Source organism: Furipterus horrens, unplaced genomic scaffold (genome assembly GCF_987537825.1).
Source record: "Furipterus horrens unplaced genomic scaffold, mFurHor1.1.pri manual_scaffold_6, whole genome shotgun sequence".
NCBI lineage: Eukaryota > Metazoa > Chordata > Mammalia > Chiroptera > Furipteridae > Furipterus > Furipterus horrens.
In genome coordinates this window covers 50,636,754-50,658,924 of record NW_028327176.1, presented here as the reverse complement: position 1 = coordinate 50,658,924, position 22,171 = coordinate 50,636,754, and the positions used below count along the sequence as shown (strand labels likewise).

Below are 22,171 nucleotides of genomic sequence, written 5' to 3'. Positions count from 1 at the left end.
TGGAAGTCTAGGCTCCCCACTTGGCCTTTGCTGGCACGGCTCGGGGAGGGGCTGCATTTTTTTCTGTGGGTTTGGCTAGAGTGGAAGAGTTAGTATACACGAGTTTCCTCTTATCAGATTGCCACTTTCCTGAGTATGGCTACAGAGAGCAGACACTTTCATTGGGGCTTTTTTGTGTGTACCTATTTGTGTTTTCAGCTTGCCAGCTTCTTTAGTTTTTAGTCTGGGATATGAAGCCAAAAGAAAACTCAGGCAACTCAACACCACATTGTTCCTTGGGTCCCAAAATTTCTAGCCAATCTGTGCCTTCTTTTACCCACATTTCAGACTCTTCTTATTATGTTTGTTTTGTATATAATATCCACAGTATTTAGTTATACTTAGTAGCAGAAGGAGTAGGGGAAAGTACATCTACTTTATCTTCCTAGAGCAGAAGTCTTCAGTTTATGGCTTTCAACAAGCATATACTTTACATCATTTAGTAAGGCTTTAGAAGGAAGCAGTGATAAATGCAGGTATTCAACTTTTTAAAAATATTTCCTGCTGCCCTGGCCAGGTTGCTTAGTTGGTTAGAGCATCATCCTGATACGCCAAGGTTGCAGGTTTGATCTCCAGTCAAGACACATGCAAGAAGCAGCCAATGAATGCATAAATAAGTGAAACAACAAATTGATGTTTCTTTCTCCCTCCCCCTTCCTCTCCTTCTCTCTAAAATCAATCAATAAAAAATTGTTAAAAATTATTTTTTAAATGTTCTGCCATTTTTAGTCAAATGTGATGTTCCAATCCCTCTAGACTCAGACTTTTGTCAAGTAGAGGCCATAACCCAGCCCTACCTCTCTCCAAGATTGTAAGAATTGTGTATATGTACATAATACATACTGTGTGACTTTGCTTTGGGGACGGCACTGGAAGGATGAGAAAGAAATCCCTATAGGGAATGAGGACTGAAGTAGAAAATAATTATGTTTTTTTGCTCTTTGAATGTTAATATATTATTTATTTGTAGAAATTAAATTTTAAGCTGTTGTATAGTCACTTGGGTGAATAAGCAGGGATCCAAAGTAATTTCAGGTTGAGTAAGAACAAACCGTGTCATATCAATACCCATCATATCCTCCTTTGGGGAGGGGGTTTCTGGACAGGGAGCTCAGGGTAGGGCAGTAGATCTAGTTCTGTGGATTGTGTTGTTTGGGTAAGGACACTCAACCAGAGATCTGTGAGCAAGACAGTGTAGGTTGGATGCTAGGTGAATTGCTACTGTTTATAATGGTTTCATATTAATCTAGAGGAAACTTTCTAAGAAAAAAGCACTGCAGCCTACCATTATCTTTATGTTGTTTTACATTGAATGAATAACTTGATTAAGGAAATAGAAGACACACTTATCAATTATGTACCCAACATAAAGTTGAAAGTATACCAAATATATTGGGTGATAGAATCAGGATCCAAAATAAGCCTTAAAATTGGAGCAGTGAACTAATTCTAATGAGGTAAAATAACAAGGTATGGTCAGATACTTGGATTTTTATTTTATTTTAATCAGATTTGTAAGCACAGTTCTGAGAAGGCAGAAATTAAAAACAGCATGAGTGGGAAAAAAAAGTATCTTAGTGGTCAATTAACTCAATACGAATGTATAAATAAGATGTGGCTACCAGAAGAAAAAAGAATGTAATTTTAGCTACATTAATAGAATTAATAGAAGGTTATAATGCTGGTCTATCTGCATGAGTCAGACCAGTTCTAGAGTATTTCATTCATTTCCTGGGACCATTCATATAGAGAGCATATAGACAAAGCAAAGCATTTAAACATGGGAGCAGCCAAGATGGTGATTTGACTAAAAACCATGTCAAACAAAGTGGGTATGTTTAACAGAGAAGAAAAAACTTAGTTTAGATAATAATATTTCAGTTGTTTAGAAAGTGAAAAAAATAGTTGACTTGTTCTTTTTGCCCTGAAGAGGACAATCTATAATCAGGAAGTAGAGGTTTCCAGCTGAAAGGAAGGAAGAACTGACCAACAGTGAGCACTGTCTGCAGATGGGCTGATGGCCCAAGGAAATGACATTATTCTAAGAAAACTGCTTGTCAAAAGACTATAGCAGGGATTCAGATATGGGCTGCCTGGTTGCTGTATATCAATATTACTCACAGGATCTTGTTTTCTTTTTCTTTCCCCCTTGTGTGTTTGTTTTTATTATTTCCCCCAGCTTGTCATATTACTTTTCTTTGTAAATTTAGATGAAATTCACCCTTTTAAATATAATTGATTTTTAGTATATTCATAAGATCATTCACCTATCACCATTTATCTAATTCCAGAACATTTTTTCATCACCCTAAAAGGAAACCCCATACCCATTAGCAGTCACTCTTCATTCCCCCTTGCTCCAGTTCCAGGCAACCATTAATCTAGTTTCTGTTGCCTGTCATGGACATTTCTTAGAAATGGGCTTATACAATATGTGGCTTCTTATATCTGACTTCTTTCAATTATCATGTTTTCAAGATTTATTTACATTGTAGCATGCATCAGTACTTTATTAATTTTCATGGCTGCATAATATTTTCTTGTATGGATATACCACACTTTGCTTATTTTGATGATATTTGGGTTATTTCCACTTTTTGGCTATTATGACTAATGCTGTTGTAGACATTTGTGGACATAATATTTCATTTCTCTTGGGTATATATATATATAAAAAATTAAAAAATAAATATATGGTTTAAATTGCCGGATCATGTAGCAACTTTACTTTCTTTAATTTTTTTTTTATTTTCACCCAAGGACATGCTAATTGATTTTAGAGAGAGGAGAAGGGAGGGAGAGAGAAAAGGAGAGAAATGTCAATGTGATACTGAAACATTGATCGGTTGCCTCTTGCCTGTGCCCCAATCAGAACTGAACCCGCAACCTAAGTGTGTGCCGACCAGGAATTGAACCCATGATCTTTGGGTTTATGGGTCAATGCTTCAACCAACTGAGCCACACCAGCCAGGGCAGCAACTCTACTTTTTGAGAAAATGCCAAACTGTTTTATAATCTCCATATCCTTGTTGACATTTCTTATTGTTTCAATTTTTTATTATAGCCCTTCTAGTGGTTGTGAAGTCATATGTCATTATGGTTTTGATTTGCATTTTTCCTAATGATGAATAGTGCCATCATTCAACATCATGAAGATTTGTACATATGTTTTCTTTGAAGAGGTTTTAGATCTTTGGTCAATTTTGAGTTAATTTTTCTATGTGTTGTGAGATGGGGATCCAGCTTCATCAGTTCTTTTCCATGTTGATATCCAGTTGTCCTAGCACCATTTTTGGAAAGACTCTTCTTTTCCCCTGTTCAATTGTCTTGGCACCCTCATCAAAAACCAATTGTCAATATAAAGTGTATGGGTGCTACTTAAAGGATCTGGTGGCAGAATGTAAATCAGTGATCTAATTCTCTCATAGGTAAAGTCTCGCTAGGAAAATTAAAAAGTTAGCTTAGTGACTTGATTGATTTGTGTCCTGAAACAAGCTCCTAATGTCCTTATGGTCTGGTAACAGTTTACTAACCAGCAAATGTCTGGGGACCACATTTTGAGCAGCCCTGCTCTGAATCTTTGCTACCTTAAGTGCCACTGCCGAGGAACATCCGAGGCCCTATCCCAGAGCCACTGGATTAAAATCTATTTCTAAATAGAATCACTAGCTGATTCATATGCATGAAAGTTAGACTGCACTGCTTAGAATCAGACTCTAAATGACTTTAAATATCTGTTCAATAAGTACAGGATTAATTAATGAGTAAGACTTGGGAAAGAGGGAGTACATTTGAGTGTACGCAGGAGAATATCTGGTACTTCTTATGTAGCAGAAACCCACAAGGGCCCCAGATACCTTGACCTTCAGTAGAACTCGAGGACCAGCCCAGATATCAGTGTTTATTTCCTTTTACTACTTACTACGCTGGACTTGATAGCTTTTGTTTGCCTGTGAATAAGTCCTTGAAGAGAATTATAAAGGAAATATAGAGTTATAGAGAAAAAAAGCGGGAAGGAATAGTGAGGCAGAAGACTTTTTTACAAAGCAAATTTGGGAAAGAGAAACTAATTTCAGACCTTAGAACTGCTTTCCTTCATCTTTTAAATTAAGATGAAGCCAAAATTTGGTTAAAAGGATCTGTGCCACCATAGTGTGATTCTAGAAGTAGGCAGTAATAATGTTGACTCATAAAATCAGAGACATTCAATATTTGAATGGAGTGTCAAAGAGGGTTAATATACCTCTTTGGAAACTTACTATATGCAAATGCAAGCTCTCTGAGAATCAGGAATTAGCAGATATTATGCTGGCATTGCATATGATATGTAGGGAAATTAGTTATATGTAATACTCACTTTTACTATTTTGAAGTGAATAATATTATTGATATTCAAGTTAGAATGTTATCTTCTTTGTTTTATTGAACAAAAATATACAGGTAACCCCTGTATAACATGGTTGTTAGGTTCCTAACAAATGCCGTGTTATGAGAATCTGTGTGATATGAAACAAAGAACTAGTACAAAAAGGGGGGGTTAGGTTCTAAAAATAAAAGAAAAACATACTATTATATTTTTATAATTAAGATAAATATCTTTATTAAAGCAATTTTCATCAAAAGTATTACATATTAATATGAATTAAGTAATGTTTTCTTCGTCATCACTACTGAGCTCCATTAACTGAATGCGTTTTCTTTTTGACAAGATATCCTCATCCTCTGAACTTTCTTCAGCATTATCTTGATTTCGCTGCTCTACTTTTTGCAAAAAATCTGTTATTCTAGATTGCCTGCTTTTAGCTGAGAGATCTTTATAAATTTCGTTATATGGTGCTAAGCACTTTTGAAGTTCTCTCAAAAGGAGTTTTGTGCTCCTTTAGTGAAGAATCTTCATTTAAAAAATATGACTCTAACTAATACTCTATGAACAAAATGAGTTTAAAATTCTTTTTTTTTTTTTTTTTCATATTTCAAAGAACCAGAAACATAAAAGGTCTTTTATTAATCCTCATGAAAAATCTGCATCATCAGCACAGATAAAGTCACTGAAGAATCTTTACTCCTTCTTTTTGCCGGCACCAACATTGGCCTTTGCGGTCCCCCTGACTTTCTTCATTCTGTTCTTGCGTTCCTTTCTCTGTTTTCTTGAGGTCTTCTTCTTCTCATACAGGCCATGTCTTGCAAGTCTATGTTTGGGTTCATTTTTCTTTGCATAATCCAAGGAATCATAAATCATGCCAAAGCCAGTTGTCTTGCCACCACCAAAATGGGTTCTGAATCCAAACACAAAGATGACATCTGGTGTGGTTTTATACATTTTGGCTAGTTTTTCCCGAATTTCTGTCTTGGGTACTGTTGCCTTGCCAGGGTGAAGGACATCAATGACCATTTGTTTCCGCTGAAGTAGTCTGTTGGTCATGAACTTCCTGGTCCGGATAGTCACTGTGTCGTTCATGATGGTGGCTAATCTTCAAGCAGCAAGGGAGGAAAAAAGAGCTAAAATTCTGATTAATTTAAAAATTCTACAGGCAAATCTAATACGACATATGCGCTCGAATGAAACATTTTAAATGAGTTATCTTTTGCCCTTAAAAGCTTTTATCACATTCAGTATTATATGGGGATTTCCCTAATATCATGTTATATGGGAGTTTCCTCCAATTCTTTAACTGTGTTAGAGCGAATAGAATTGAGTCCTCCATTTACTTATAAGGCCTTAAGGTTCTTAAGTAGGAATTCTGCTGCAGGAATTCTGAAGCTAGGGATAGGATACTGTTCTGTGCTACAAGAGTCATTATGATCCCAGATAAACTTGAAATTTGTAATAATCTATAGGATCTGAGTTGAAGGGCTGATTTTCAAATGCTAGATTTTGTGTGTGTTTGTAAAAAAAGTTTTGCAGCACTTCAAGCAGTTAAATGTAAAAGTTAACAAGCTAAACTATAAACCACTTTAGGTACCTATTTAATAAAGTAGGTCTTCTAATAACATGTTTGTTAGCCCTTTATTAATCTTGTTTAATGTTAATTTAAAAATAAAGTTTGAAATAACAACACAGTCTCTTTATACCTGTCACTATTTAAATCAATAATATAAACTGATCTGATCTATAGTTTAACTAAACATTCTCCACTCCCCTAAAACTCAGGTTTTGACTTTCACTCACCATATAGACTTTCTCCCCAATACTCTCAAGTACTAATTGTATAGCCAAGGGCATCAAAGCATCTTCCCCACATCCTGCCCTTTCCTGAGTAAACAGGTAGTAACTGAGATGCGTGTCCCCCCGCCCCCCATGTGGGTTCCATCCCATACCTGTACAGTAGTCCCTCTCTATATTGCGGTTCACTTATCGCAGCCTCACTGTATCGTGGGATTTTAAAAAATATTATGTTTAATTATTTATCGCAGATTTTTCACCAACTTGCAGGATTTTGTGGTACTGTATACCATGTTGTTAAAGTTATGTAGGTTTAAGGGTGTAGGATATGTTTAAGAACATAAGTAGTGTTTATAAAAGTGTGGAAAAGGTTAATAAGGGAGTGGGAAAGGTTAATAAGGGATTGGGAATGGTTTATAAGTGTGTGGGAAGGGTTTATAAAATATATATAAATACTAAAATAAATGTAAGGTTCCTACTTCGCAGATTTTCCCCTATCACAGGGGAGTGGAGGTGTCTAGAACGTAATACCTGTGATAAGTGAGGGAATACTGTACATCCAATTGGTTCTGTAAGCCCAGGGCTGGTCTTTTAACTAAAGTCAGGGGAAGCTGGGACATCCTCTGGCCTACATCTGCTGAGAACTGATGTCAGGGTACTGTGAATGCAAATCAATCTCAGTTTGCAGTAAAGTTTCCCCTTGACCTTCTCTACATTTCACAACCATTCAAACAGATCTTTCTCCATCAATTATAAACCAGTGATATTTTACTTTAAAATCTGAGATATTGCTGCATCTTCAAGTCATTAAAAGTCATGGTCTCCCTCCAAAGAGGTGGTCTTTTCTGGTGGATATTTCTCAGGATCTCTGCAGAGACAAAATGAACAGGAATTTGGTCTTGAACTCATCAGCAAACATCTTGGCAAACTGTTCTAGGATGCCATCTGCAGATGTTAATCTCATTTGGGGCCTCTAATGATGCTTAACCTCCTCTTGGCTCTACCAAATGTTTTTTTTATTTTTCTTGTAGATCTTTATTATTCCTCTTGGGGTAAGACAAGGTCACAAGCAACATTGCTGATCCTTATTTTAAAAGTACATTTTATTGATTATGCTATTACAGTTGTTCCAATTTTTCCCCCTCTGCCCCCCTCTGCCCAGTACCTCCCTTTCCTCCAGCAATCTCCCACCGTAGTTTATTTCTATGGGTCATGCATGTAAGTTCTTTGGCTTCTTCATTTACTTTACTATTCTTACCTACCAGTTATGCTTCTTGATCCCTGCACCTTTTCCACCCGTCTCCCTCTTTCCCCCTCCCCACTGATAACCCTCCATATAATCTCCATATCTATGGTTCTGTTCCTGTTCTAGTTTGCCTAGTTTGTCTTTGTTTTTTTAGATTCATTTGTTGATAGTTGTGAGTTTGTTGTCATTTTAATGTTCATAGTTTTGATCTTTTTCTTAAATAAGTCCCTTTAACATTTCATATAATAATGACTTGGTGATGATGAACTCCTTTAGCTTTACCTTGCCTGGGAAGCACTTTATCTGCCCTTCCATTCTAAATGATAGCTTTGCCAGGTAGTCTTGGTTGTAGGTCCTTGTTTTTCATCACTTTGAATAGTTTTTGCGAGTCCCTTCTTGCCTGCCAAGTTTCTTTTGAGAAATCAGCTGACAGTCTTATGGGAACTCTTTTGTAGGTAACTCTCTGCTTTTCTCTTGCTGCTTTTAAGATTTTCTATCTTCACCCTTTGGCATTTTAATTATGATGTGTCTTTTTCAAATAGTTAAATGTAGGAAAAATAGTCTTTCATTCCTCTTTGTGAACATTTGGAGGACTTGATCCTCTGCCCCATTTTGGTTTCCAAAAACTTCTCTCCAGTTCTTCCTATTTTTAGGACTGTGTAAATGGAAACAAGTTCTAGAAGAGTTGATATTAATACTAAAAAGCAGATGGAATAATAGTCTTGCAAAACATGAGTCCTGAAGTCACTCTCTGTTTGGAGAAACTTGAACTCTAGAGACTACTTTTCTGCCTCATTATCTCTCTTGTCTGTTACATCCAAAGCAGTTGTTCTAAGACTTCTCTCATCAAGCTTCTTTCTCATTCCCTTACACTTGAGGATGATTTTCCTTTCTACCAGAAACAGAACAGCAGATCTGAACTCACTCGTATTTTCTTTTTTCCCAGCCTCAAACCAATATGCATATCCATTTCTATTTCCTCCTGCTTGCCAGGAAAGAAATGTCTTTCTAAAACCATTCCTTGTAACAGTGCTCTGTATCCCCACCTGTTCTGCCAATGGGACTTAGTTCCATCAATTATTGTAGCCTTAAAGCTTTCTTCTCCTGGCTCCTTCTACACTCCATTGCTCAGTTCTCTCCCTCCCATCATGAAAGTTCTTTTCCTCAATACTGCTTCTTTCTTGAGCACAAAATGTTCTGAAAGAGTAACCTGTAGTCATTGGCTACATATTCAATTCCCATTCTGTGAAAATCCAGTTCCACTCTCACCTCCATTCCATTCCTTCTCTGAAGCTGTTCTTGCATGGATCTCCACTGACCTCCCCATTGCCACGTCATATTTCCTACCCCTTTGTTCTACCTTCTGAGGCAACAGTCATTCTTAATCTTTCACTCAGAGGAAAGTTCTCATGAGTTTTAACTTGGATGCTCAGGGTTTAGTTGTGTTCATTTGATGTTATGAGGCTTCCTCTTATTTTGGTATGTGATTTCAGATTGAAAGAGACTTCTTCAAACAGTGAAATATCTAGCTAGTGTGGTGATAGTTACTGTTCTGTGGTCGAAACTGCCAAATTTGTGTGGTGATTCTTATAGAACAACTCTTGTCCACACTCCCCCTCCCACTTTTTATTGAACCAAAGTAAGATAATTTGTTAAAACTAGTTAAATAATGTATTTTTACAAAAATCCTATTACCCAGCTAGCTCACTTTTTGCTCGCTAATGACTTTGGATTTTGAACATATCATTACACAGGTTGCTTCTATGGCAATAACTATACCAGGGTGGGAGGCAACTTCTAGTGACTCACTAGGTCCTGACACAGAATTAATTCCATAAGCAGCCCTAAGAGATCGTATGCAGTTCTAACCAGAGAGCTGGAAACAGGACCCATCTTCTTTATATCTCAGCTAGTTGGCTTGAAAGGCTTAATTACAAGCAAAATGCCATTGTAGTCCCTTTAAAACTTTGTAAAGCAATTATTCTTTTCATATAGTTCCTAAAGGGAGGAAAACAGCATGAGCAGTTTAAAAGTCAAGTTGAATTCACTTGTGCCCCTATAACCAGGAATAAATGTCAGTTTGACTTTTCTTAATTAAAAATTCCACCTGTTTAAATAGTTCATACTTTTACTCTCCTCTTAGCCCCTCTTGCCATGTTTCTGGAGATGTGAGTCTTTGCTTCTGGTTTTCATGGATTACTGTTGCAATGAGCAAGTAGTCACCCTGTGTTTAGAATTTAGTTCAGGTGAGTGCTATGGTTTAGTAGGGTTTTAGAATTGCTATTGAGGATTGGGCCATGAATCTTAGAGACCATCGGAAGTCTGCTCTTGACCGTGCTCCTTAGTGTCCGTATATTTAAATAACCTGTGCTAATGAAACTGACTGGCTCATTACGTCTCTGTAACTGATAATATTTCAACTCTTCTTTACAGAGGGACTTGTCGGGACACAAGAACATCGTGGGTTACATTGATTCTAGTATCAACAATGTGAGTAGTGGTGACGTATGGGAAGTGCTCATTCTGATGGACTTCTGTAGGGGTGAGTATATGAACTGTACTTGAAGCTATCATTTCACTAGCACTTTTATTGTAAAAGGCATGATGGTCATTTCAGTTATTACTCTGTACCCTAATATATGTTGTTCTAGTTTTAAAGACTAGAAAACTAAGAGGCTAAAATCTAGTTTGCTGTCACCTCTTGGTTAGTCTGATAATGGCAAGAATCAGTGGCACAAAGAATTCAAAGTGGTTTAGGAAGGTTTGGTGCCTGTGTGTGAATGAGAATGTATCACAATGCTAATGAATGTGTTGTGATGCTTTAAAACAATGATGAAGGCTCATAATAAAGACCCAACTCCAGATGGACTAAACATTTCAGCTTCCCCACTCCCTCACTCATGTGTTGTATTCTCCACCCACACCACCATCCTTGTAATGGGGTAAAAGAATCCTTTTTGTCTAATGGAAGTGACCTTCCTCCCCTTGCTTGAGAGCTATAATTGCTGGTAAGGCTACATTCAAACCATGCTGCTCTTAACAGTTGAGTTAAATAGTTGAAAGCATGGAGTTTCATGCAATATTTATCTTGGAAAACCCATAACATAGCATGAATTTACATATAACCATTGTTTGAAGGTTTGACCTATTTTTGGCCTAAGCAGCTGCCACTTATAAGCTTGGGTCATTATCTCACTGTTTTGCACTGTTTTGTAGTCACCCTACTTCCACTAACATTTTTCTTGCCTTAAGATATTGTCCGTAAACTAAATAGGTTGCTAATCCGAAAAATGTGATGTTATCCAATGATTTTAGACATTACTGTAAAAGCTGTTAATCTGACTTTTAAAATACTATTAAATTTGAACTTGGCAGTTTGTTTCCTCCTGCTCATTCCTTTTTGGACAATAAAATGTTTAAAGATGAGGCAGTAGGAGCATCTGTGGGTCTGGCTTATTTCATAAATGAAGCGATTGGACTTTTGGTCCTGGAGATTAAATATTAGTGTAGCATTTCTACAGACATGGCAGCAAGTAGTGAAGCCAGGAAGACAAGGCTATACCTAAAGTACAGACTATAAAGCTGTCTTCTTCCTTTTTCTGAGGTCTGTTGTATAGTTGGAGTCTTACTAAAAGACATGGCAAGTTGAACCTGTGGCCTTGTCTCAAACACAGTAGGGACAGTATAACCAGGCAACTAGTACTAATCTTGAAGACAGAATGAGGGCAGCTCTTGTCTGGGGTGCTTTATAAAATAAAGAAACTCTTTTTGACATATTAGAGGAAGCTCTGGATTGTAAGAAAACAAATCCCAGCCTGGGAATCAAGACAGTTGAGTTTTTGTCCAGGCTAAACCAGTGATCAGCTGTTACCTTGACCCAGGTTGCTGCTTTGTGGAAAACCATTCATTCTCTTTGGTAAGTGATTAATCCTTTGCTCTGCACCCCTCTTAGGAGGCCAGGTGGTCAACCTGATGAACCAACGCCTGCAAACGGGTTTTACAGAGAATGAAGTGCTCCAGATATTTTGTGACACCTGTGAAGCTGTTGCCCGCCTCCATCAGTGCAAAACTCCTATTATTCACCGTGACCTGAAGGTAACAGACCACACCGTTTCGTTAAGTGTCTGTTCTTACACAGTATTTTCTATCTGCCCCAGGGATGGGGCAGATACTAGGAAGATGTGAGAGAGTTTAAGGCATGGTCCCAAATTCTCAGCTTGCATTCTGCATGGGGAGAGAAAGTACAAAGGGAGGAAAGATCTAACAGGTATCAGTTTTATTACTTAAGTAGTTTTCAGAAATTCTTCATAATCATCAAATGCATGAACATATATTGTTTTTGTTTTTCCTGATAAACTCCCAAATTCACTTTCCTGGAGTCATGAAAAGTAATATCTACTATAAATAGTTGTAAACTATAGTCTCTAAAGTCTGTTTCCTATTTTGTAAAAGCTATTAATAGATTACTTTTAAATTTTGTCCCACTAATTACCAAGCCCTTGCCCTGGGCGTTTCATATAGTCTCTTGACAATGTTTGTTGAATGGAATTGGCATCCAGTTAAGATTTGCTAGCATTTACAGAGCACCAACTGTGTGCCATGTACTCTGCTAGACACCTTAGGTACACTGTCTCTTTGGAGGAAGACATTCTTCTTTACAATTTATAGTTGAGGAAACTCAGGACCAGAGAGGTTATGAGACTTGCCTGAGGTCATATAACTAGGAAGGAGCAGTATCAGAATTTGACTTGCTCTTCTGATTCTAAATTGCAATTTGTTTTTATTATACCTATGTTCTGAGAAATGTGCTTCATGGCTAATAACTTGCATCACGATTCCCTAGTGTGCTTGTTAAATGTAGCTTGCTGGGTTCCACATAGAACCTGTTGGGCTGTATGAAGTGTTTTTTATGATCGTGGATGCTGAGATAAATCGAGCAAGCAGGATGATTGGCCAGTAACAAACGGAGGACTGTGGCTCGCTCTGACCATCAGTGGAGAGCGGGAAGCCTCATTGTCCTTTTATTAGGATTTCAAGTTACTAGAACAGGGGATGTGACATTCCAGCCAACAACAGAAGAATTTTACAAGTGAAAGAATTCTTACAGTATCATTAATATGTAAAATACAGCCCAGGTAACTCATGGTTTAGCTAGCACCTATGGGGATGCAAAGCAGACCCACTAATCCTCAATGCTAGCTCCATTTTAAGACTTTATTAACAAGGAGGCAGATGGAGTACACAACAGAACTCGCTGTTCCCAGGATTCCATGACCCAGTGGCCTTAACAGCCTAAAGCCGCAGGCAGAGACAAGATTAGCTCATCATCTCCTGGGTCATGGGATGACACCTGGGTGGAGGAGCATGAGAATGCCCCTACCCAGAGATCTGTGTTCCTGCAACAGCTGTAATTTTGGTGGTAGTGCTAGGGAGACCCAGAAATTATATCTTAATAAGCACCCCAAGTGGTTTTTGTATATTCTAAAGTTTGAGGATCACAGTGATATACTGGCATTTTTATTTGGCCTTTTTTTTAAAGCTTTTTTAAAAAATGAGACATAATTCACATACCACAGAATTCACTCTTTTGAAGTGTACAATTCAGTGGCTTTTAGTACATTTACATGGCTGTGCAACCATCCCCACTATCTAATTTCAGAACATTTCATCACCCCCCAAAGAAATCCTGTATCCATTAGCAATCACACTTCATTCCCTGGTTCTTTAACCCTGGGCAACCGCTAATATACTTTCTATTCCTTGTTATGGACACTTCATGTAAATGGGCTCATACAGTATACAACCTCTTGTGTCTGATTGCTTTTATCTAGAATAATGTTTTCAGGATTTATCTATGTTGTAGCATGTGTCAGTACTTCTTTCCTTTTCATGGCAGAATATTCCATTGGGTGGATTGACCGCATTTTGCTTTTCTATTCATCAGTTGATAGACAGTTGGATTGTTTCTACTTTGGCTATCATGAATAAAGCAACTATGAACAACCTAGTTTTTATGTAGACATATGTTTGTGGTTCTCTTGGGTGTATACCAAGGCATGGATTTGCTGGGTCATGCGGTAACTGTGGTTAACTTTTTGACAAATTGCCAAACTGTTTTCCAAAGTGGCTGCACCATTTACATCTCATTAGCAATATATGAGGATTCTAATTTCTCCACATCCTCACCAATACTTGCTATTGTCCTTTTTAATTTTAGCCATTTGTAGTGGGTGTGAAGTAGTACACACAGAGTGGCTTTTCTGTACTAATGCAGTAAGGTTTCAGGAAGATAGGTATTGATATATACCTCCATAAACCTTAGGCATCCTTCTCCAGTGTACCTCTGCCCACAGTCAGCCTTTTTGCTGAATAGAAAAGGGATAATACATCTCAGTAAACATTACGAGCCTAGCATAGTATGGGTACATAATTTTGTACAGATATAATATGGTCCCTACTCTCAAGATGTTTAAAGTATTGGTGAGAGGATGTAAATAAAATATTTAGACCTGAGACAGAAATAGGTGAAATGCAAAACTTTATAGAACAAAGTGATCAGTAGAATAAAATCAAGTGGCTTAATATATGATCAGATAGTGAGATCAGAGAGATGGTGGTTGGAATCTTCTAGAAGAGTGGGATTTCAAAGTACTGGTGGGATATGGGTGCTCGCAGAGAGGATGAAGGACATTTCAGGCAGAGAGCAGCACCTGAGGGTTGCCTAGAGAAGGGAAGGAACCATGCGTTTGAGCACAGAGATTTAGTTAAGAGCCCAGGACATGGCAAGTTGCAGAGCACACTGGAAGCCACTGCTCTGAGTATGTATTGACATTTTATTTAAGTGTTGCCTTTAGTGATGAGTGAAATCCTTAGGCCTGTTATCATATATTCTGAAATAAGCAGTGGTACCAACATTTTAGGATCTGACCTCTGTCCCTGCTGCCTGCCTTGGAGAAGAGTTTGTGAGGGGCAAAGAGTAGGTGAGAAGTGTGAGCATGGGAACTTTTTCTGTGATCTGTATGAGCTCCAACATCATACAGGTCACATTTGCCTGCCACGCCCAGCTTTCTAAAACTTGAGTGAAGTCCCCATTAACCTCTTGTTTGCCTTGGCTGTGTCTTGTTTGCGCTGGCTATATCATTATATCACATAGCTCAGGCTACTCTGAGTTCTTTGTCACTGCTGGAACCAGCCATTGCAGTCCCAGTAGTAGCCAGAGCCAAGAAGTTCTTTATTCTCCTATTGCTCAGAGAAGGTGCTGGTTGCTGGTCTTCTGGTTGCTTCTCATCTGGTTGCTTCTCTGCGAGCAGTATTTCCATTTGGTGAAGAGACACCATTGTGAATAAAATCAGTGGGACACAGGAAAGAGCACAGGCCAGGCCAGCGGTGGACCCCTGTGTGGAGTCAGTGCCACCCTGTGTGGAGGTCTGCTTGTTCACATGCACACCTGAGAAAAATGCCTCTTGTTCTGCCTGGTCTTGCTTTCAAATTACATATAGGAAATACACTGAAATCGACCCTGGTCCTTAAGCAGCTTATGTTCTAAAAATAGCCATAATAGAAGTTCTGTTCTTTGTTGAAGATCCTTCCTCAAATATATTATTTTAACATTTTAATTATTTCCGCCATTTAAAATTTTCTGTTTCTACAGGGAACGATAGAGATTATTGTTACAGACCATGGGGTTATAGACCTGAGAAGTTTACCTAAGCCAGCCCTCTCCTTTGACCAGTCAGGGGACCTCTGTCCAGAAAAGTTGTGATCTGCACAACTAATTCAGTGATCAAAGCAGAACAAAGTCTGAAGTTTTTTACTCCCATTTTTGTTTTTGCTTTGCTGTACTGTATTATGGTGTTTTCCTCAGCACTTAAGAAAGGGGAAAAAAGGTTAAGACTTAAGTGCATTCAGATTGAAAAAGTCATGAATGTCTTCTCTTTTGTTAGAAAGATTTGGATCTCGTGAAGTACAATATACAATAGGCTGAAGATTCTTGTCCTATTTTTAGAATCACAAGTTTGAAAACCTACATTCATCTAATCCTCCAGAATTTCCAGTAGTAATAAGTTCTGTGATTGAAATGCCTGAATGCCATATCTGTTTGAAATAATGTCAAGATGTAGAAGTCAGTAGGAGGTGGCTTTCCAGACCTTTTAGCTAAAGCTATAAGCAGGGTTTGGAAGTGACAACTTTAATAACACTCTTAAGCTAAGGAGTTGGGAAGTAGTCAGCACTATTAAACTCTCAGAGAACTGAAGGACTTGAGGATTGTAAGCAATGGTAACCCACGTAAGGCTTACACCCTAAAAGGGTGTTGCCAAAACCAAAGTCACTATGCAAATTATATGAAGCTTTCAGAAGATGGTGTCAATGTTTACTTGGTTCTCTTCCTCCCTAATCTCATTTAGTCTCCCTTGGCCCTACTCTAGACCTGGCTGTAGTCACCTCACAAGTGGATGATTGCACGTGCCCTCATTGTCTCCTTTCTTTTTCTCCCTCATCCGTCACCATGCTAGCCTTCCTAAATGCTTCTTTTCATCTGCTGCTGACTATTAAAACTGTTGAGTGGCTCCCTGGTGGCCTTATTCAGTTTGCCCTCTGTCTGTTTCTCTGGTCTCCTCTCCTTCTGCTCCCATCTCCTTCTCCAGTCTGAACAACCTGTGTTCCTTCATTGCATAGTGCACATCAATGCAGTGGGTGTAGTCCCAGCAGTCAGGCAGCCTGATCCCAGATCCTGCTCTTCCAGTCTTGTGACCTTGGGTATGTTAGGTTAATTGACTCTTTTCTCAACTCTTAAGTGGGAACAAAAAGGCTTTTTAAGAATTTCATGAAATACTACAAGTAAAAGTGTGTGGCGCAGTGTCTAGCACCCAGTAAGTGTTATTAGTTGCTGATGCCAGTGCTGTTACTATTGGTCCTGCCTCTGTGCCTTTGTTCCTGTTATTAGTTTCACTTATCAAAGGCTTTCACTCCTCAAAGGCCCAGCCTTATCTCATCTCCCCATTCTTAAGAGTGCTGGTCCATAATATGTCCAGTCCCACCTTTCCAGCTTTCTTTGCAGTATCAGTGACCAGCACAGTGCTGTTCCCACCACAGTGGTTTCCCTCTGTGTCTCGGACTCCTCAGCATGCTCCCATCTCAGCACCTTCATGCTGGCAACTCTCTGCTTGGAATGCTCTTTCCTCAGGTGTTCCATGGCTGTTCTGCCCTTCATTTCCATCTCTGCCCCTCCCCTGGCTGTGCTAGTTACAGTAGCATCCCTTTTCACCTTACATACATTTAACCTGTTAGGGTTTTCTAATAACATTTACCATCACTGCACAATTATTTTCTTACTATCCTCAACTGGATGGTAAGCGCCATGAGAGGATAAACTTTGATTTGTTCATAGTCTTGTCCCCAGAACCTAGAAAAGTACTTGGCATATTGTATGAGTTCAGAGGTGTTTCTTTAATAAATGAATGGTAATAACAACTTATGTTTCTGTAGAGAGATTGACAGTTTGTGCCCATGAACGTTCTCTTACTTGCTTCTTAACAACAGTGATAGAAATATTATCAGCTTTAGTTTGCAGATGAGAAACAAGCTCAAAGAGCTTTGAAGGTTTGTCTAGGGTCAAACATCTATAATGGACCCTGAGGTCTTCTGAACCCCAAGTCCAGTATGGTTGCCAAATGCAGTGCTTTGTGTTAGGTGTTTGGATGGTGACAGTGGTGCTGATGATGGAGGGTAGCAGGTTTCACAGGTGTTACAAGTCACAGGATCAGACTGCTGCCAAGTGATTTCACCTTCATAATCTCATTTGATTCTCCCTGCAAAGTAGTAGAGCTGGAATTATTATTTTTAACTGCATTGATATTCCTTTGATATTGATAAAGCTTTCTCTGCATCGATATTTCTGGCTCTCTCGTCTACTTTTGTACACACCCTTAATGTTTAACTGGTTTTCCTACAAATATAATTTTATACAATGTTAGCTTTGTGCCTGAGAGGGAGGCAAGCTAAGGTGAACCACATTGGATATAGTGTAACTCCTGATTGCTGCAACTCTGCAACTAACCAGAAACACCAACCTAGTTTTTAAGGTAGGGAAAAAAAACCAAAACACAAAACCCAGTGTGCCTTATATTTATTCTGTCCTTTGTCTGCTTAGTTCTTCTCCAATCCCTGCCTCCCAACAGTGATTTGGTCCCTAGAACCACCTTGTTTGCATTTTGATGTGAATTAACTTTTCAGTTTTCTAGATTATACATTCCAGCATTAGAAGTATAGAAACTGATTTGGGAAGCAACTGCACACATATAATGGGAGAAATATGGTTTCACATGAGCCCTGTAAGATACATGAAGCCAGGAAGGAAGATTGTTGCAGAATGATGCTGTATAAGGGATCTACAGGTACCTATGTGTGTAAAATTCTAGACCAGATACAATTACTAGAGACCAAAGGTTGGCAAACTTTTCTGCAAAGGACCAGAGAGTAAAATTTTAGGCTTGTCAGCCATGTAGTCACTGTATCAACTGCTCAGCTCTGCTATCGGAGCTTGAAAGTAGCCACAGAATAAAGCAAAGGAAATCTTTTGGTTTGGAATGAAGATCTTTGTTGATTCCCCCTAGTGACAGTAAGTTCTGTAGATTTTTAGGGTGGCCATGGAAGGTTTTACTGAGGAGCTAAGACTTGAGCAAGAATGTGAAGAATGGCTAGGATTTGACTGGTGGAGAGGGAGCAATTGAATAAAAGGACAAACTAGGCAATATAGGCATGCTTAGGAGACATTGGGCAAATCATCCGGACCAGTATTTATACACTTGGTTCCTCATTGACTAGATTCATATTATAGGGGCCTTTCTGAACCTAAAGAACTAAGGTAGCTCTGTTCTTCAGCTGGTGTCCCGTACATTGGGTGAGTGTAGTCATCTCCCCTACCAGGATTAGAGGGTGGGGATGGGAGCCCTGCTTCTAACCTGCTTTCTGCCTGTCCTTCAGAGAATTAGGTTCACTTCCTGGCTTTATCACTGTGAGTCTCACTTTCCCATCTGTAAACAGAGATATTATTATATTGTAATTATGAGGATTGAGTGAGATAATCCATGTAAAATGCTGGGTACAGTAGTACTCAGAATAGTAAAAGCTCAGTAAATGGTAGCTGTTGATTTTATAATCAATAGATTGGAAATACTAGTGTTGCTTTGTTGGAATTATTTTAGGTTTGTTTGTCTTTTTTTATACAATTTTATTTATTTATTTAGTTACTTACATACTTATTTATTTTAGAGAGCAGGGAAAGGAGAAAGAGAGGGAGAGAAACATCACTGTGTGGTTGCCTCTCATGCGCCCCCAACTGGGGACCTGACGTGCAACCTAGTCATGTGCCCTGACTGGGAATCGAACCAGCGACACTTGGTTCACAGGCCGACACTCAATCCACTGAGCCACAGCATCCAGGGCTTATTTTAGGTTTTTTTAAGTGAGTATATATGTTCAGGATGGTTTGAGTAAAGGTGGGGATCATAGTAAGCATTCTAGACAGAAAGAAGAACATGATGAAAAATCCAAAGGCTTAGAAGTATTCAGTATAAGGACTGCTTCTGCAGAGGTGAGAAATGTGGCTGGAAATAGAAATTGAAAAATGAGGCTCTTGCCTCCCCATTGTGGAGTTGCCTCTTTTTGCCCCCTCCACTCTCATTTCCCCCGATAGTGTACATCTTGTTTTGTTCCACTTGGGGTGATCCCTGTTGATACACTTGGAGGAGAATAACTTTTCTGAGCACATTAATGGGATTATCAGAAATAAAATATTTATGTGAATGAGAACCAAAATTTCAAGCACATTATTAAATGACATCCTGGAATGGATGGTTGGGGACTGTTTTTCAGGTTGAAAATATCCTCTTGCATGACCGAGGCCACTACGTCTTGTGTGACTTTGGAAGCGCCACCAACAAATTCCAGAATCCACAAACTGAAGGAGTCAATGCAGTAGAAGATGAGATTAAAAAGTAAGCTTTTCCACCTTTCTTAAGAGTTTTGTCCATTATGAGAATAACAACTTTTAGCCTATGGATAAGAAGGTCAGAGTGGGAAGAAAATGATGCTAGTCAGTTGCCCTCTGTTGGCAGTTGGGTTGTTTGATTTTAAATGAGGGGGTTTATGATTATTGATCTGTAGAGTAAAATGAAGGACTCTTATAGCACTTTATCAATGGGCCTGTAGTCATTGTGCACAGATATTTTGATTTATATCATGTGGCTCTTAAAAAGCTGAATAGTACTCACGCCATAGAACTATTGTGAAGATTTTAAGTGGGATCACAACAACCATGGCATTATTACTCAGTTGAATGTGCTTTTACTGAACCCTAAGTTCCTGTGTATTCCTTCCTTCCCATAAGGAGCTCACCTACAGTATAGTGGAGGGTTGAATAGAGCTATTGAAGTCTCTATAGATAGAGTCACTGACTTGCATGAGGGAAAGCCTCTTTGGAAATGTGACTCCAGTAAGAATTTGAGTCATTTTCCCTGTTGTCCAGAGTGTTGGATTTTACACAGGCAACAGCATTGACTATTAAAACTACTAATAACTAAGCAGTCTAGCATGCCTACTCATGTCGGGATCCTCTCTCTTCCTTCCTGCATCACCCCTGGCAACCATTTCTGGGTTAGGAAAGCTTCTAGTCCAAGACCCTAATGGACAGCTAAAGCACCCTCTGGCGTCTAAAGACTCAAGCAGCGCAAGTCACATGCTTGGTAACACCAAGACACTCACTTTAAAATGAGCTCATATTCCTCTTTTCTTGAGCCAGAGATAGGGAGGAAAACTTGTTTCAGTCCTAATCCAGTAGCGAAGATCAGTCCACCTCCCACCCCAATCAGGGCCCATTTTCTGCTGTTCTCCAGAGTGTCCTAGCCAGTATGAGGTCTCTGTGTCAAGCCACATTAAAAGGGATTGCTATTTTAAAAAACATATCAGCAAAATATAGTATCAAACAACACAGATTAATAAGAGAAAATGTGTTGTTTTAGGACCCAAGAAAAGTTGCTTGTAGAGTTTATTCAATGCCATAGTGTCTGGATCTCCATGTGCTTTTATATTAGGACTGCTGCCGGAGGGCCACGGCTATGTGCCAAGGACAGCTTTTATTTTATCTGCACTGATATTTCATACTTTCTTTGCAGATTGCTCCCAGGGAACTTATATATGCATATATTTAAAATATTCTGCTACCCCTGGTCTTTAATTATATCATTGACATACTTAAAAAAATGAATCTCTTGATTGTAGATACACAACGCTGTCCTACCGAGCACCAGAAATGGTCAACTTGTACAGTGGCAAAATCATCACTACTAAGGCAGACATTTGGGTAGGTATCAATTAACCTATTTGCATCTCAGATGTCAGCAGTCTTGACTATAATCTCCCATTTAATCCAGACAGTGCCATAGAAAGAATGACCATTTATCCCTTGATATGATTCTTAACTTGAGATGACCAGCCTCTGCTTCTTGAAGCCATGTCCAAGAATATTACTTTAGAGCTCTGTGACAATTATTCAAGTGACCTGCCCTTTATTTAGGTGGTTGTCAAGTGTGTGTTACTACTTCTTAAGAGCAAAACAGCTGAGATACTTGTTCATTATTGGCGCTTAGTTTGATAATAATAGTAGAAATAATGTGACTCAGCAGCTTAATAGTGGTGTTGGGTTCTAAATTAAAATTACTTACAAATTAATAGTACATAGTTTTTATATCTGTTAGTAAATGTGAATGGTGCCGGTATCACTCAGTAGACCCATTTGCAGTTATTGTAAATAAATCTCTAGTAGCAATCTGCTTTCTTTATTTTTTTTAGGCTCTTGGATGTTTATTGTATAAATTATGCTATTTCACTTTGCCATTTGGGGAGAGTCAGGTGGCAATTTGTGATGGAAACTTCACAATTCCTGATAACTCTCGATATTCCCAAGACATGCACTGCTTAATTAGTAAGTATTTCAAGTTCCTGGTTTTATATTTTTATCTCTAATCTCTAGGAATGAATTGGAGGATAAAAGGACTGGTGGGTTGGATGCAAAATGAAGTCAGTTGATAACGGTTGGTCATTCAAACATAATATAATAGCATCTAGTGAGAGTGGTGGGTTTTTTGTTTGTTTGTTTGTTTTGCTAGAAATCTAAACTCTACACCTGAGTCAGCCCCCTGAGCAGAAATCCTAACTGTGCTTTAAGCAGTATAGTACTGCTCTGTTCTCCTTCAGTCTATATGAAAGCTATGGTACCAGAGGAGTCCAGCTGACTCATATCAAGTGATAAGAAATTCATCTTTGCAAAACTGGAAGCAACTGGAATTAAAATAATTGCAGTGGATTGACTGGAGTGAATACATAATTAAGACTATATAATTCTGTGGAACTAGGTTTTTTCCTCTCCTTTCAGTTAATCACTAGATTTTGATAACAGGTGTTTAAACTCAATGCTTTGTTTTAAATGTTTTCTTTTTAAATTTCACACCTTTTTGCATCGTCATAGTAAGCATATGTACTAATGTTCATTAACCGGATGGTAGAACAAGTACTCTTTGCATAAATTCCTGTTCTAAAATGCTAAAGAAACAGATTATTTTTATTATCTTTTTACATCAGTGAATACATGTAGCATCTAAGTTTTAACCATTATGGATTATAATTCCTGAGCAACCTAGTTTAGGTCCTAGGTGGGGATGCTCTGG

General features: G+C 38.5%; 1 protein-coding gene and 1 pseudogene across 7 annotated transcripts in view; one reads left to right on the top strand and one right to left on the bottom strand.

The window, feature by feature from the left end:
* AAK1 (AP2 associated kinase 1) overlaps positions 1-22,171 on the top strand; it is a 179,402-nt gene that overhangs the window by 94,482 nt on the left and 62,749 nt on the right. For all 7 annotated transcript variants that reach the window (XM_090281465.1, XM_090281462.1, XM_090281464.1 and 4 more), the window contains exons 3-7: positions 9,882-9,990; positions 11,401-11,543; positions 19,323-19,444; positions 20,727-20,808; positions 21,297-21,429. In XM_090281465.1, the coding sequence (XP_090137591.1) occupies positions 9,882-9,990; positions 11,401-11,543; positions 19,323-19,444; positions 20,727-20,808; positions 21,297-21,429 (589 nt within the window). The remainder of the gene's footprint in view (positions 1-9,881; positions 9,991-11,400; positions 11,544-19,322; positions 19,445-20,726; positions 20,809-21,296; positions 21,430-22,171) is intronic.
* LOC150006155 (small ribosomal subunit protein eS24 pseudogene) lies at positions 5,024-5,532 on the bottom strand (annotated as a pseudogene).